We start from the raw sequence: 16,037 nt of genomic DNA, 5'->3' as shown, positions 1-16,037 counted from the left end.
TCACGCTTCAAACTGAATTTTCCGCATAAGAACTTTGCAATAAACATGCAAGAGGTGATATCTATGGTAAAAAAAAAATGTATCAGGAAATATACCATGAAATATGTCTTAAGTCTCTCTAAACGGCGTTGCTAATAAAAAAAAACAACCAGCTACATTGTCGGGAAGTTGATTCAACCTCCAAAACGGGAGAACAGTAAAATTGCATTAATTCTGAACTAAATACCTTCGTGTAAACAAATTGTCAATATGCTATGCCGTTGAATAACAGTTGGCTTAACAGTCTGGAACCAAGAAATAAACATCAAGCTACTAACGTAACTAAAACTTGCTGGCGGAGCACGAAATATAAAAATCAAGTTCAGTCGTATAACATTGATCAGCAGACCTATTCTACTATGTTTATGAAAGGCCTATGCCTTCTTTTTTTCAGGATTTTGTGGTTTTTAACGTTCTAAGTATTTCTTTTTTGTTCAGTATCAATGACATCCGCCCAGATCCTCTCAATAGTCCAGGTGAATTATCTTCCAATTTCTTTTGCCCTCTTTTTATTTCATACACGACCAAAGAACTCCATCCTTTTAATAAAGGTCATTATTTTAACGCTAATATTCTTTTTAATTAAGGTTTAAATAGTTCTTGTTTTGCATTTATGCTTAACACTAATTCAAAGCAACTTTAAAATCATTCGCAAAACAATGATTTTTGGCTAAGGTGCAGAGAGATGGCCTATTGTAAATGATTGGCAAATCACTCTCAGTTACAACTTTTCTGAGGAAAATTTAAATACACCCGACTTAATAATACCTCAAAAATTAATCATCTTGTCATCCTATTGATTATTTGACAGATAACGCATCCAACTTGAAGGACGCTAATTTCGTTTCGACTTCCTTTCAGCTGCTTCTAAAAAAGTTAATACTTTGAAATTTTCATTTCGTCTTCTGTGCGAAGTCATTATCATGCATAGCTGTCTTCATCTTTTTTATGTCGGTTTCTCGTAATAATAATAATAATAATAATAATAATAATAATAATAATAATTTTACTGTGAAGGAGGGAAGCGTAGGGGAAGTATTACCGAGTCTGCGATGTAGAACTGTTAGAATGCTGCGAGAACTCGATCTGATCACGTGTTCGATTTAACCGGCTTTCCCTCCCTTCCCCTTTGTTATTGTAAAGTGTACAGGCTCGCTTGGCCACCTTTTTCAATCCATGAAAGTGATTGTCTGCCTTCCCTTTTCCCTAGTCTCCCACTGGAGTTGAAATTCTCATTTCGACTTCTGTGCGAAGTCATTATCATGCATAGCTGTCTTCATCTTTTTTATGTCGGTTTTTCGTAATAATAATAATAATAATAATAATAATAATAATAATAATAATTTTACTGTGAAGGAGGGAAGCGTAGGGGAAGTATTACCGAGTCTGCGATGTAGAACTGTTAGAATGCTGCGAGAACTCGATTTGATCACGTGTTCGATTTAACCGGCTTTCCCTCCCTTCCCCCTTGTTATTGTAAAGTGTACAGGCTCGCTTGGCCACCTTTTTCAATCCATGGAAGTGACTGTCTGCCTGCCCTTTTCTCTAGTCTCCCACTGGAGTTAAACTTTCGTTTTAATGGTAATTCTAGTAACGGCCAAAAAGCGTGCCATGAATTATTTCTCTAAAGACTAGATATACATATATCTATTGCATTGATATCTCAATAGTCTGTTCACGTGACATGGAATTTTTACAGTAACTATATTTTCGAGAAAGCTTTCGTCGAAATTTGGTGCTTTTCAGGTAGTTTAAATTTCTGTTTTTGAATGATGTTGGATTTTTATAGGTATTTTAAGTCAAAAAATGCACAGTTCTTTCACAAATTTAGATGCTTTTTAAGATGTGTAAGTATAATTGTTTAGTCAAAATTTCTGGACAAAGAAAAACGGGGTGCACCAACATCTCACCCCATTCCCTCTGGTTCACACTCGAGAAGAGACGAAAAGCCCAGGATAAAAAGGGATTAAAATCGCAGATTACGATGGTCTGGTCATGTACTGACGTTGCCGCCAATGAAAGGACAACAAAAGTTGCCTTGAGATGGACACCAATTGGGAGAAGAAAGAGAGTCAGGCGAAAAACTACCTGGAGGAGGACAGCGTTGAAGGAGCTGGAAGAAATGGATCAAGATCTTATCGGACGAAACACAAAACAAAGCACAGGACAGGGTTCAGTGGCGCTGTATGACTGCACCCTTATGTCCCAGCCGGGACGAAAAGGATAAGCGTGTCATAAGTAAATAAATAAGGTTAAGCTTAAGGCTTCGGTTTCTACTGATTGACTTCATACTTCGTACGTGGTCTGCCAGTAGACCATTTCCGAGTTGTCTTTTGCCTCTCTATGAAAACGAGTCTACGTGCGAAACCATTCATATCAAAATGAGTTCCGCCTACAGGTTCATTTTCATGAAAATCAAACTTATTTTCAAACTTCCCAAGTACATCCATAACTCGATATAGGCACAGCTAAAAGCATGAACAAATTCTTTTATGGCATATCGACAACAACTTGGGCGCTAGGACATGTTGTATTTGTGACTATAAAGTTCAATCAGTTGGCCGAATAATTGTTTAAATCACTAAGGATGGCTGCCCAGTCTTTTTAGCCCATTAAGGTTACTTCGGGCAGCCATATGTATTCTTTTTATTTTAAACTTATTTTTGTTCGACCAATTTCTAGCTGAATGAGTACAAATACAGTTGTCGTTGTTAGTGGAACGAAAAAGTTTCATCTGGTTTGTACAATTTTCAACGAAAAATCCGCTTGTTCGAATTAGTAAAAATGTAGGCAAGCAAACTCAAAATACCCAATTGAGTTTTGGTGTAATCTTAGCTTGGTAAAAGTCAGAGGACCGAAGTAGTGTTTGGATATTTCAGAATGATGTTCACACTGCCGAAATTTCAACAAAAGGAACTCGCAGCTTAAATGAAACTACGGTTGAGACTGTGAGAATAGATTTGCTAGCGTCGCTTTCACTGAAGGGAAGGTGGGTGGAGAAACTCGCTTTAATTTTACCGTCGAGCAGAGAAGACTTGCGAGAGAGCAAAATTTGCTTGCAACGGGCGTATATAGGGTCTTGGTAATCTCACAGGGAACCTAAATAACCAAATCGGTGTTTGCCGCTTTGATAAATCAGGTCATGAAATGACTTTTACGCGAATGAGAAAAGTAAACTACCTTATTGTAGCAAATTCACGATGCCCTTTATTAAGGCGATTTAAAAAGAATGGCGTTAATTAAATGCAGCTTAAAAGGGAATGTCTACTAAGACCAAGCCATATCGGAAATATGTGGCACATGATGAAAAATCAAAATTTTTCATATTTCGCACGGACATGGTCTAGCCTATGGTAAGCCTAGAAACGTGGTGGGTTTTTTTTTCTGAAATAGTTTTTAAACCCGCCAAAAAATCACAAATTCGTTACGGCCCACGTCTGGTCAAAAACAAGCAAAATTTAGTGACTCATTAACTGTATTCCCGAATGGCGGCCCTCCTGGGGCGAGAGAGCGGTCAAACAAACTACTGTAACAAAATAATGTAACGGGCACCGAAAAAGTTTTCCATAAAGATGAATACAACTCATTTAACTTTTAAAAACGCATAGTTAATTACCCCAACATTTAATGTCACGAAATGGGTGGTAACACTATTAAACAAGTGATTAGTTTTTGGCTGTTACGAAAAGCTATTTAGACTGTATTTTGGCTAAACCAGGGACAGCTGTCAGGGACGCTAAAAGCGCTGTTCCGACGATAATTTTACTATTAACCTACCAAACGTGGTTTTCATGTACCATTTATCATGTAGTTTGAAGGTTTGCTTTTCTGTATACAGGTAAATTCTAAGGAAATCTGAGAGGAATATCTTCCCTTTTTTTTCAAAAAAATGGTGACGTCAATTGTTTTCGGGATTCAAGGCTAATTATCGCGGAAAAATGCGTGGCTACCCCCAGTTTTCTTTGTTGATTCCAATAGCCCTTGCCGTAAAATCTACTTTTTCCACATGGTCCTAATCTAGACTACGAGTAGTCCTTCTTTCGCTTAGTCCTTCGTGCGTGACGCGAAAGGAAACCGCTGGGGAAAATGGCCTCGCGAACTCTCGTCCCCAGGATTTCACGCCATTATTTTTTCCTCGCGTGTTATTTACGGTCTCGCTCGTCGGACTAAGCGAAAAAGGGACTACTCGTATTCTAGTCCTAATCTGACGAAAAGACCTTTGTATTTAGTTGACACCGTCCCCTGGAGTGACTCAACAAAATGGCAATTTGATATTCCGGAATTTTCAGTTGAATAGAACAGAATTTTTCAGAATTTTCGGAAAAGGGGACAACTTTCCATAGTTAACCTAAATTTCGAAAATTTCTACTCAGAATTGGCAACTGTCTTATTTGATTTTCCATCTGGAATTTCCAGATTTTTCCGGTTAAGGAGGCTGCTGGCTTTCCAGCACTTTTCCAACAGCAATACTTTCATCTCCCGTCCTCTGCAGCCAAGGGCGGGAGATGACTGACATTTCAGGCTATTTGACAGGTGAACACTACAGTGAAGCTCCGCCTCACAATCACCTCGTTAATATGGTCACCTCGTGATTACGGCCAGTGTTTTTTTATCCTAGCGAAACGCCCTTACATTTTCTTAGAAGAAAACCCCGTCAGTCCAGCCATCCCGTTAACACGGGCAACAGCCACATTCTGAAATCTCAACCTGTATTATCCTGTACAATTTTACTCCGTTAATAAGGCAACTCGAGCCAGTTGCGTTTATCTTTCCATTGTAATATGGCATAACGGAACATGCGCCCTCTATAGCGAAGCTCATTAACCTGTCCCTCTCATCAGGATCGTTTCCGTGTAGTTGGAAAAGAGCCAGCGTGACTGCCCTTTGTACCATACTTGTAATGTGGATGATGTCAACAACTAAAGGCCATTTCAGTAATTCCGGTGCCGTACAAAAATCATTGAACGCCACGTGCATGATCATTTGTTCGAATATCTCGATGTTCATGGCCTTATTTATAAGAACCAGTCTGGATTCAGAAAGCAGCACAGCACAGAAATGGCGCTTGCATATATAGTTGACAGTTTGCTATTTAATCTAGATAGAAACCGTGTCAATGGTATGGTTCTTGTAGATTACAAAAAGGCTTTTGATATGGTTGATCATGTGATTCTGCTCAGAATGCTTGAAGCTTATAAACTCCAATCATGGACAAAAGTCTCGGGACAAAGTTGCACTTTTGGACACACGCCAGACGCGAATACAACTTCACCTGCCTAACCTCGCCCCCCACTCCCGATACAATGTTGAAAACTACTACCTGCAATTTCTTCTGATTTTTAACATTGTATTGGATGGGGAGGGGAGAGAGCAACGCGTTTTTAAAAGGAAACCAGCGCTTTTTTCAAACTTCAATAGTAAAACACAGATAGTTCATTAAATTACATAAGTGCCCCAAGGACTTTTGCCCACGATTGTAGATAGGAGCTGGTTCATGACCAGTCATACTTAACCGAACGTACTCAATTGGTTTCATTTAAAGGACAGATATCGACTTTTAGGACTGATTACAGCGGGTGTGCCCCAGGGTTCCATATTGGGTCCCCCAGTTCTTGTGATGTTCATCAATGATCTACCCCTACATATCCACACGCACATCGACATGTTTGCCGACTATACTACCCTACTAGCGTCTTCTGGTTATGCTAAAGAACACTCTCAGCCGAGAGGTCGCCAACGTCGATGAATGGTCAACAATCTATCTGTTAATTGCTCTGAGATGAAGACAATACTAATCGAAGGATCACGCCTATGGAGAAGTTAAAATAAAGAAGATCGCAATCTTGAGATTCAGCTTAAAGGCAGTGAATTAGAATGGGTTGAAAACATTGAGCTGATGGGCCTTTTATCCGACCAACAACTCAGTTTCGATGTCTATATTGATTCTTAATGTAAGACGATATCAAAGCGTATAGGCATACTTAACAGAATTATAAGGCTTATTTACCAACAGCAGAACGCGTACTTTATTATAATGCTTTAATTAAGCTACTGATAAACTCTTGGTCTTCAGCCATCGTAGTTTAGCTTGATTAAAAATATAACACAAATAGCGGTGATAAATATTATATTGCAGCGTAACATGGACAAGCTGCTGCAGCCAAGACAAATACAAAAGCGCTGTGCTCGTATTATCCTTGATGCACAGCAACGCCATAGCATTATAAATCTATTTAACACTTGAGGATGGGTGCCATATTATACAGAATCCGATATAAAGGTGCCTAATTGCATACAAAAGGATCATGGCTACCAGCCCTGAGTACATAAATGAACTGATAATATTTTTACGAATTTGTTATATAAAAACACATTTTAGATTAAGTCAGCTTAAGGACAGGGTTTTTTTTTTATTCCATTTTTTTTTTGTCTACATTTAACTGCCACTGTTGGACATCTATAACTATGGAATTCACATACTTGAGCCGAGTATTACGTCCACTGAACATAAAGGGCCAACCCACCGTACACGATCGTTCTCATGTGGTTTTGATAGTTTAGTTGGGAGAGCATTGCATCGGTAGCGCAAAGGTCGTAGGTCCGAATCCCGTTCAGAGCCTGAAAATTTTTCAGGTCTCTTTTTCCAGTAGTATTATGGCAGCATTCGCATCTATCGTCATGTCTACATTTAATTGCTACTCTTGGACATCTATTACTACTTAAGACAATTATTTTTAGACTGAGTACAGTACTGTTAATGTCGAGTAATTACTTCTTAACTTAGTTTTTCAATCATGTTCTTCTATTGGTTTAATTTTAGATGTTTAATTTAGGTTTTAAAATATTTATAATAAATCTTTTGTAATTCTTAATCAAGGGCACAGGTTTATTAGTTGTATTAACTATCTAGTGTAAACCCTCTCTAAATAAAATTTGATTGAGTGATTGATATCTAATGAATGAAGTTTCGGCTATTTTTACATTTATACCTGCATTTCGAATGCCTATTAAAGAACAGTTGTTCAGAAGTGCAATTGTGTTTGTCAAGAAGTCACTTAAACGAGACCAGTCATGAAATTTGACCCCACCCCGTTAATACGGCTACTCGAAACAATTATGTTCATCTTTCCATGTTTAATACTGTATGTACCGATTGAAGTTTCAATTTTTTTTTTACATTTGTACCTGCATTTCGAATGACTCGTCCCCAGATGTCTTCTTACAACTTCATACAGCGCGCAGAACGGAGCGAGGTGGCATAGCATACAGCGTGCGGAACGGGGCGAGGTGGGAGCGCAGTGTGAGATGGGTAGGGAGAAAGATAGAGAGGGACCTTGCGCCGTGCCGCGTTTGGTATGAAGACGACTGGGGACGAGTCAGGTTCCATTGTACCACTTCAGAGCGAAAAAACATACTGCGCAGCTTTCTGCGCATCGCTAGCCCTGCTTGTGGGCTCAGGTAATAATGCAGTCTGATCTCCTATCTCCATAAACTTAGAAGAGATGGTATCATTGATGAAGTTACGCTTCAGAGGATAATGCCTTCTGGTTCTACTCTTGGTGTCCTCTATGGTCTTCCCAAAGTTCATAAATCTGGCTGCCCTTTTCGTCCAACTGTTTCGTCTATTAACACTTATAATTACAATCTTGCCTCTTATTTGATGCGTGTACTTCAACCTATCTCCACCAACCAGTTTACAGTGAAGGACTCTTTTAGTTTTGCTGAATGGGCCAAGATGTACAACCACAACAACAAGTTTATGTGCTCTTTTGATGTTAGTTCATTGTTCACCAACGTTCCACTTGAAGAGACAATACAAATCTGTCTCGACAAATTATATGCCTTATCTGATCCACCCAAGTTACCTCGCCCTGTTTTAAGGGATTTGGTTGTTTTTGCCACTAAGAAAAGTCATTTTGTGTTTGACGGCCAGTTTTTTGATCAAATTGATGGTGTTGCCATGGGCTCCCCTTTGGGTCCTGCCTTGGCCAATATTTTTATGTGTCATTTTGAGGAGAAGTGGGTGATGAATAACAGTGCTCGTCCTACCATTTGGTTCAGATACGTTGACGACACCTTCACCTTATTTGACAATAAGGACGCTGCTGTTAAATTTCTCTCTTATCTCAACGACCGACATGTCAACATCAAATTTACCATTGAATTTGAACAGGATCACGAACTTCCATTCCTTGATGTTCTTGTCAAACGCCATAACAATTCATTCTCAACATCCATTTACCGTAAGAAAACTTTCACTGGCCTTTACACGAAATGGGACTCCTTCACACCTCGCAAGTACAAGATAAACCTCATCCGCACCCTTACTTATCGTTGTCTTCGCATCTGTTCATCGTCTTCATCATTACAGTCTGCCTTGGATGATCTCAGGAAGCTATTGTCACGCAATGGTTATCCCCGTGGTATCATCATGTACAACATGAACGATGTAGTGAATAGACATCAAAACAAACCTAAAGACCCTATCACTACAGTTCCCAAGAGAGAAATCTTCATTGTTTTACCATTTCTAGGGTTCCAAAGTAAAGTAATTACCCAGCAACTTAAATCTTGTATCTATAAGTTTTATGGTTGTTTTAACGTTAAAATAATTTTCCGAAACACCCGCCGAATTAAATCTTTTTTCCCGTACAAGGACAGGTTCAGCCGTTCTCAGATGTCTAAGGTGGTTTACAAGGCAAACTGCTGGGACTGTGATGATTTTTACATAGGAAAAACAAAGCGTCGACTACACGATAGAAAAACTGAACATTTTAAGGCTCTTGCTAACGGCGGTCACACCTCAGCCATTGCGGATCACGTTACTTCCACGGGTCATAATATTAAATGGGACAATTTTGATATCTTAGCAACTGTTAGGTCAGATATACATTGTAAAATTAAGGAAACATTGTTAATTCGTGATGTAAAGCCAGCCTTGAATGAAAACGTTGGCAGTGAAAAACTTTTTCTTTACTAGCATTTTGTATTGTTATTATTATTATGGTAATTTTTTTTTTCTCTCCCGCAGACTCATCTGTTTGTTATTGACTATTAGTCTTGTTACATATTATTAGATACCGGTCTTTTTCTTTTTCTTCGCGTTTAAATTTCGATTGTAATCTAGTTAACAGTCACTTCTGAAGATGTATGTTGTACATACGAAACGTCAAGGAAATTAACTTCGTTTAACATGCGTTTTGGTTCCATGTTTATCACCGCGGTTTGTGTTTTGTTTCTTCTCAAGCTGCAGTGGTTGGAAAGAGAGGCAGACTGTAATAAAGTAAGCGAGGATGCCGCTTGGTTGATTTATTTATACTTGAGCACGCGCGAATTGTTTTCGGTATTTCACTGTTAAGAAAATAAGTCTCCCCCTATCTGCTGAGAGACTCTCCTGCATATATATTCAGTGGGTTGCTTATATGTATGCAATATGTAAAGAGTGTTTGTGGATAAAATGTGTCTTCGCAACGAAATTGTGCACTGAGGGAAAATAAAGGGTTCGGGAACCGTCTTTAGGTTAATTTTGTCCCAAAAAAATTGATTCTCTACGAAAACAATACACCAGCATTCCATTAGTGACGTTAAAATGTTGCCGCTAACCGGGCATATTGAGGAAGCATGTAAAGTTCATAACTTTTTTCGTTTACACGATCGGCGAAATTCCCGCCATTTTTTCTAACCTGGGGCCTAACCCACAGTCAAAACTCGCGCATGCTTATTACCTTTTTCCGCTCTGAATTGTACCACCGTTTATTATATGGCTAGTTCCGTGAGCAGGCAAGATGAATCAAATCCTGCGCTGTAATTGGCTACCCGCGTGGGCAAGCTGGAGCTCTATTGCTCGCTCGGAACTACCCTCCTTGTCCCGCAAGGAGAAATCCCCGAAAGCCATATAAGAAATCTTTTATTGACCAAGCTTGTTCGGTCAAGATGGCTGGATATTGGCCTCGTTCTTTTTTTGCGAGTTTATGGACCTCGACTCCGTCTCAGTCCAGAAACACGCAAAAAAAAAAGAACTTGGCCAATATCCAGCCATCTTGACCGAACAAGCTTGGTCAATAACCCATACTTAACAACTGATGCTACAACAAAGTGTTTTCATATGAGGTCACGACAGCCATATTGCATTTGGTGTCCCAAAACCATGCATCGAGCGGCGCAACCTCGTTCCCAGGGTCCCCTCTCTTCCTCCCTCGATGCGGCTGGTCACGTGTCTACGTATGCCAACCAAAGCCGTACCGAGGGTGGGTCCTCAACTCAAATTTTGTCAATACTGTCTAGGGAGGTGAATGTTGCGCTGCTTATTTTGAACGTGAAGCAAGTGTGATTGTCAGAGATCCTGCCTGACTAATGCTTCGTCGCTATGATCTGAACTTCTATGAGTATGAGATGCTAACTGAGAGGGAACTTTGCTTATTTTTCACTGCTTTTTTAAAAACCTTCAACAACCTGCTTCGGATTAGTTTAATCAGTTTTTCACCGCAAAAGAATTAAGTAACCGTCGATTTATCGACGGGATGCATTCAGCTAAATGAGAGGCTAGTTTCTTGGCCGAAAATTGGACTTACCGCTAGAACAGTTTTAAAACGAAAGCCGTTGGATTTTGGAAACGCGCGACCGATGTCGCCGTTATCAAGTTCTTCATAAAATTTCTCTCAGCAAGAGAACCGAATGACCGTCAAACTGTCGATTGGATGAATTCAATCAAATTAAAAGTTAGTCTCTTAGCCAAACACTGGACGTATCAAACTCTACACGAAGGCATCAATGTCTCCGTTGTGATTTTGCCGATCGAAAAATATAAGCTGCTTAATCAAGGTATTCAGCACTCAGTCGTTGCTGATGTCAAGTTATTCGTAATTTCTTTTCGCCGCAAGAGAATGGAATGACCGTCAAACTGTCGATGGGAGTAACTCAATGAAATTCAAAACTACCTTTGTAGGCGAACAAACGACGAGTAAATACCTACGTTGTGATTTTGCGGAATGAAAAATGAAATTAAATTCACCGCGCGGTTCATTTATTGTTGTGGTCGTCATTTCCAAGTTCTTTGCCAATTATTTTCACCACCACAAATTCCAGAGACCGTCCAACTATCGATGGGAAAATTCAGCCAAATGCAGAGCTAACCTTTAAGCCGAACTTTGATGCATTGAACTCCAATATCGAATGTGTCAATGCCTTCGCTGTGAGTTCGGCTGAAGTTACAAATTCCACTCCCTACTGGGCTCAGTAGGTGAGCTCAGTGGAGACAAACTTTAACTGTCCTGCCCCTCCCTCCAATCATTTTTCTGGCACTGCCAAAAGCTAGCAGACACGTGACCAGCCGCAACCAGGATACTTTCTCGAGGGAGGAAGAGAGACGACCCTTGGAACGAGGTTGCAAGCGGTGGGACTTACTTAGCTTTTTTCTGATGTAAACATTTTGTTTTGTTCCAATAAGTTTACATGGCCGCTGGCCACGTGAGTGAAAACGCTCTAAAGGTATGACATAAATACCCACCCATTGGTAAACTAGCAACAGTAATTTTTATGGCATGATAGGTTATCATAAAAACATAACCTGTTTCTAAAAATACACTAAATTTTAGCTTTTTAAAAGTGCTTATTACTCAAAAAGAGCTCGGTGACCGCCATCTTTATAATGGGAATTGTGATAAAAATATTAGATGCAACGTTTTGCAAAATTTAAAGAAATTCTGTCTAGTGGGTTCAGAGCCACTTTAAATTTTCGAAAAGTTAAGGTGGCTCTGAATCTTCTCGATGGAATTTCATGAACTTTAGCGAGAAAATGCAAGACTAGAAAATAGCACCAAAAGTAACTCTCAAATACTTTATTTCTGTACATTGTAAAAAAAGAAGTGTATTTACATAGAAAAAAAAAATGCTGGTAAAAAATAACGCAACTTACATTTCCACTGGAAAAAAAAAAGTTCTCTTCTACCAATTGATATTTAGTATCAACACACACAGCGTTAACTAAAAACAATGACATAGATTGACTCTCGAGAAATCAAAACAATAGTCTAAGTAGAGAGGGAACTTGGGAGAACACCTTTGCTTTGTCGAGAATCATTCTATTTCAACTAGGATACAATGTTAAAATCAACAATCATCAATGACTGTATTAAAACTATACTACCATTTTCGTAACAGCCATGCAACTTAAAAACTCGTTCAATTCTTGATTTAATCACAGGCCTATCTGATTTTCAATTCTTTATAATTGTGACACTAAGACCTCTGCTGATTGTACGCTCAATACAATACCAACACACTTTGTTACCATGAGAACTAGAAAAATTGCCGAAATCATTCTTCATTTACATTTCATTTAGAGTGTAGTCTTTCAACCAGAATAAGTGAAAATTCTCAAGAAGCTTTTACTATGAAAAACTACATTCTCCTGACCAAGTATTGGGAATGTATGAAGATAAAGAAAGGAGAAATCATCAAGTGAAACTGAACTCAAGTCTATTAAATACTCTCTAGATCAAGAGTGGAAGGAAAACAAATCGTCTCTCGCAGCTCTTTTGGAAACACAAAACCTCACACCCATCTCTAAATTAGGGCAAAATTATTCTTCCCAAATTTAGCTAACTAGCTGTACTGTACTACCCACCGATGCAACTGTTTCTTTTTTCTTTTTTCTTTGTCTTTTTTTTTTTTTTGCAATGATGCAACTGTGAAATAATTGCTATGTTATTAGACCCCACTGAGAGGCTTACAAATCTTGGAGTTTAACCTAAAACGAATGAGTTAATTATCATATATATTGATATTATATATTTTTGTGTACCTTTCAAGTATATTATACAGTAATAAATGATTAAAACACTGCAACAAAACCCTACACAATTACAAGATTTTTTTAGTACACAATTGCTCCCATACAAAACGTTAAATTTCTAGCCCAATTATTTTAACTCTCTCATTCAAACATGACAAAATGGTCTCCTTGCCTTGCAAGTTTTGTAGGTCTATAATGCCAATGGGCGGTTATTCAAAACAGGACTCAAACAATTTAAAACCTAAACCTCTGAACACGCCCCTTAGATGAAAAAACTATCTTTGCAAATACAGGGACGAATTCCCTTTAACTCCTCTTCCAACGATGATAAGCATTGGAATTATTTTAAGGCCATTTACCCCTGTGAGAAAAACTGATACAAGCATAGAGTAAGACTAGACTTCTCTCCTAAAGGAACACAAAGAGATCAATGCTCCTTTTTTTCCCAGCTGCAAAGGCTATGCAGGTAAAACCACCTCAAAAGTGAGAAAACAAACACTGAGAAAAGATTTTCATTACGACTAAAAGAAATAAATTTCTAACTTGACTTCTCTTATACATACATTTGCAGTACAACAAGATGCAATCACAGGAAATTTCTGTTTTAACCTAAGTCCCAAACTAAGGGCAAGACAGGCCAGGGAACTTCTGGATTGTACTTGTGCCACTTCCTTCCATTCACATTGTTACACACATCCACTTACATGTACTTTCTGTACTCAAAAAGGAGTCTGAATTGAATTTCTACAAGTTTTGTTAACACTGACTTTAAGTTCCAAAGATCAACGTGCCGAAATTAAACTCCACTATATCGGAAATAATGTACAATAAAAATAAAAGTGACTCATGACCATTGCCCTTAACTGAACAAAAAAAAACAACAACAAATAAACAAACAAAAATCCATGTTTAAGGCAACATGTGTTTGTGTGTACTGAACAATGTTAAGGTTCTTGCACTGCAAGCCCCTCATACATGATTTGTATAACTGATATCAATTACCATGGGTCCTATATGGCCTCCTTTGTCTCCCTCATAAGTCGGCTCAATAACAAAGAGCCGGGAAAATGTTCCAGCACTCTTATGACATGGGACACTACCTGGCTGATATGTCATCATGTTTTAATAAGTACACGTATGCTTGTATACAAACTTTACAAGGCAGTATTTACTTCTTGACATCTTGACACATTTTGATCAAATTTCATGAACTGTAATCCTCTTCTATCTTTGTGATCCTGTACTTCTCCCTCAAAATACTGGTTCTCTTTTGTTCTGTAGAATTTGTCCATCCAATTGATAAAATTATGTTCATTTGGTGACATTCGGCAAAAAGATCTTATGCAAGTTACAACAAAAACTTCATATACATGTACTGTAATCAGCCAGGACGCTGCCCTTGTTAGAGAATGAATACCACACACAAACATGGACAACATAGAACCTTAATCAAAGGCAATTGTCCATTACAGATCTCATCTGGCATTTTTTCATTACTTACTTTGGTTTGACCATTATTCATTCTTAAGTTTTCAATTTTTTTTTACACAATATTTTGTATGAAAAGAGCCATCTAGAATAACAGGTGACAGAAGTTCTAACAAAAATCCTCATCACAGGTTTGTGATCATTGACAAACCATCTTCTAGGTGTCGCAGTTTAAGCCACTGTAGTTGTATTGAAGTGTAGCGTACGAGCTGCTGGCCGGTAGCTGGCCAAGAACTGATGTGCTTGCTGTGTAAGCAACTGTTGATCAGGTGTTTTGCCACATGCTACTTGTTCCCATGCTGTGTCAAGCTGCTAAGATAAACAAAAACGGGAATATAGATACCAACAAAACAATATTATTACAGCCACTCACATTGTTTCTAGACTAAGGACAGAATAATATTCTTGATTACACCAACTATAATCCAGTATTCTCATTTCTATACATGTACAATCGCAGTAACTACAAACAGGCTGTAACAGGCAAACTAATAATGGAACAGGAAGGAAGGTGTTTGTAATGATTTGTTCTCGGTCGTATGCTTTGAGAACAAAAACAGCAATAATAATATTACCTTTGGTGTTGATTTCTGAGGAGTCTCTTGAAATCGCAATAAGCGCATAGGATGCCCTTTTCTTCGGTGTCGCTGAAATGAAAAGATGCCATGGTTAAATATTAAGTAAGGTTAGAATTTAGAATTAAAAATTTTTTAAATTGTACTTTATTATAGTTATAGGATTTTTAAATTGCACATATCTTTATTTACCAGGGTAACTTTGGATACCAGCCTCCTTGCTGAATTGGCTACCCTGGTACAATAGTTACTTTACTTACTAAGGTTGTAAACTGACAAGATTTGAGATTTGTATTGGGGAAGTAAGGTAGGTTAAGTCCACACATGAGCCAAGTGGCTCATCAGGGCTGAGCTTATCCCTGTTTCTTAGCATGAAGCCACTAGGAGCATTTCTACTCCCCCCTGGATGGGATGCTAGTCCATCACAGGGTTACCCCCAGCATAAAATTCGCTAGTACCCATTTATACACCTGGGTGGAGAGAGGCACTGTGAGAGTAAAATGTTTTGCCAAGACCGCAACGCATGTCCCCGGCCAGGGCTTGAACCCAGACCGCTCAATCTGGAGGCCAGTGCACCACCCACAAATTACAAAAACAAAAAACTTTCAAAACCAGAAACAAACAAAATGAAACAAAATCTACCAATCACACCCTACCGATGTGGTTCATGTAAACATCTGTTTCCTGAGAGGTTCACTAAGATAAGTGATGGTAAGTGATGGTAGGGAAACAAGGAACCATTGATTGAGTAGACTTGGTGTGTTAATGAAGGGTGCAGTAATTTTTAGTTCCTATTCTGGCTAAACTAATATTTATATATCATCATAAGTTGTGCTTATTTCCAACATAAATGTTGCTGCAATTCTAAGAAACTGTTCCCTGCATGCAGACATCCCTCACGTGTAGGAGACTTCTACATCTACTTCAGCAGAGGTTTCCTTAAGGGCTGGGCAGTAGGCAAATTGACCAGTTGTGGGGATGACCATCTAGAGGAAAGGTTTTCTTATAAACAAGTTCAGTTTAAAAAGTTTTTCCTGCCTGTGAAAATCACTAACCCTCCTGCTGAAAATGTTAATGAAAGCCCTGCTTAAGGGTACGAATCTGATGCCACATCAAGACAATAAACACTAGTTTATCACACT

General features: G+C 38.6%; 2 protein-coding genes across 6 annotated transcripts in view; one reads left to right on the top strand and one right to left on the bottom strand.

Moving 5' to 3' along the window:
* Positions 1-7,576: 7,576 nt before the first annotated feature.
* LOC149097890 (uncharacterized) lies at positions 7,577-9,318 on the top strand. Its single transcript, XM_089277980.1, has 2 exons — positions 7,577-8,582; positions 9,287-9,318. Exons 1-2 carry the CDS (start codon positions 7,577-7,579, stop codon positions 9,316-9,318), a joined length of 1,038 nt encoding a protein of 345 aa, XP_089134106.1.
* A 2,543-nt stretch (positions 9,319-11,861) lies between these two features.
* LOC110056416 (myb-related protein A-like) overlaps positions 11,862-16,037 on the bottom strand; it is a 30,157-nt gene continuing 25,981 nt past the window's right edge. For 3 of the 5 annotated variants that reach the window (XM_089278612.1, XM_089278613.1, XM_089278610.1), the window contains exons 14-15: positions 14,896-14,967; positions 11,862-14,632 (exon numbers count right to left, since the gene is read on the bottom strand). In XM_089278612.1, coding sequence (XP_089134738.1) covers positions 14,492-14,632; positions 14,896-14,967 — 213 coding nt within the window. In that variant the 3' untranslated portion in view covers positions 11,862-14,491. The remainder of the gene's footprint in view (positions 14,633-14,895; positions 14,968-16,037) is intronic. The other 2 variants (XM_089278611.1, XM_089278614.1) reach the window with 1 other exon arrangement.

Source organism: Orbicella faveolata, unplaced genomic scaffold, assembly GCF_042242905.1.
Source record: "Orbicella faveolata isolate gen_17 unplaced genomic scaffold, um_ofav_v1 contig_46, whole genome shotgun sequence".
Classification (NCBI taxonomy): Eukaryota; Metazoa; Cnidaria; class Anthozoa; order Scleractinia; family Merulinidae; genus Orbicella; species Orbicella faveolata.
This window is presented reverse-complemented; position numbering and strand designations above follow the sequence as displayed.

Bases quoted from the DNA above. Each gene is read 5' to 3' on its own strand.
- LOC149097890 (XM_089277980.1), top strand. From the start codon at position 7,577: ATGCCTTCTGGTTCTACTCTTGGTGTCCTCTATGGTCTTCCCAAAGTT. The intron at 8,583-9,286 runs GTAAAGTAATTA...TTTCTTCTCAAG, and splicing joins ACCATTTCTAGGGTTCCAAA to CTGCAGTGGTTGGAAAGAGA.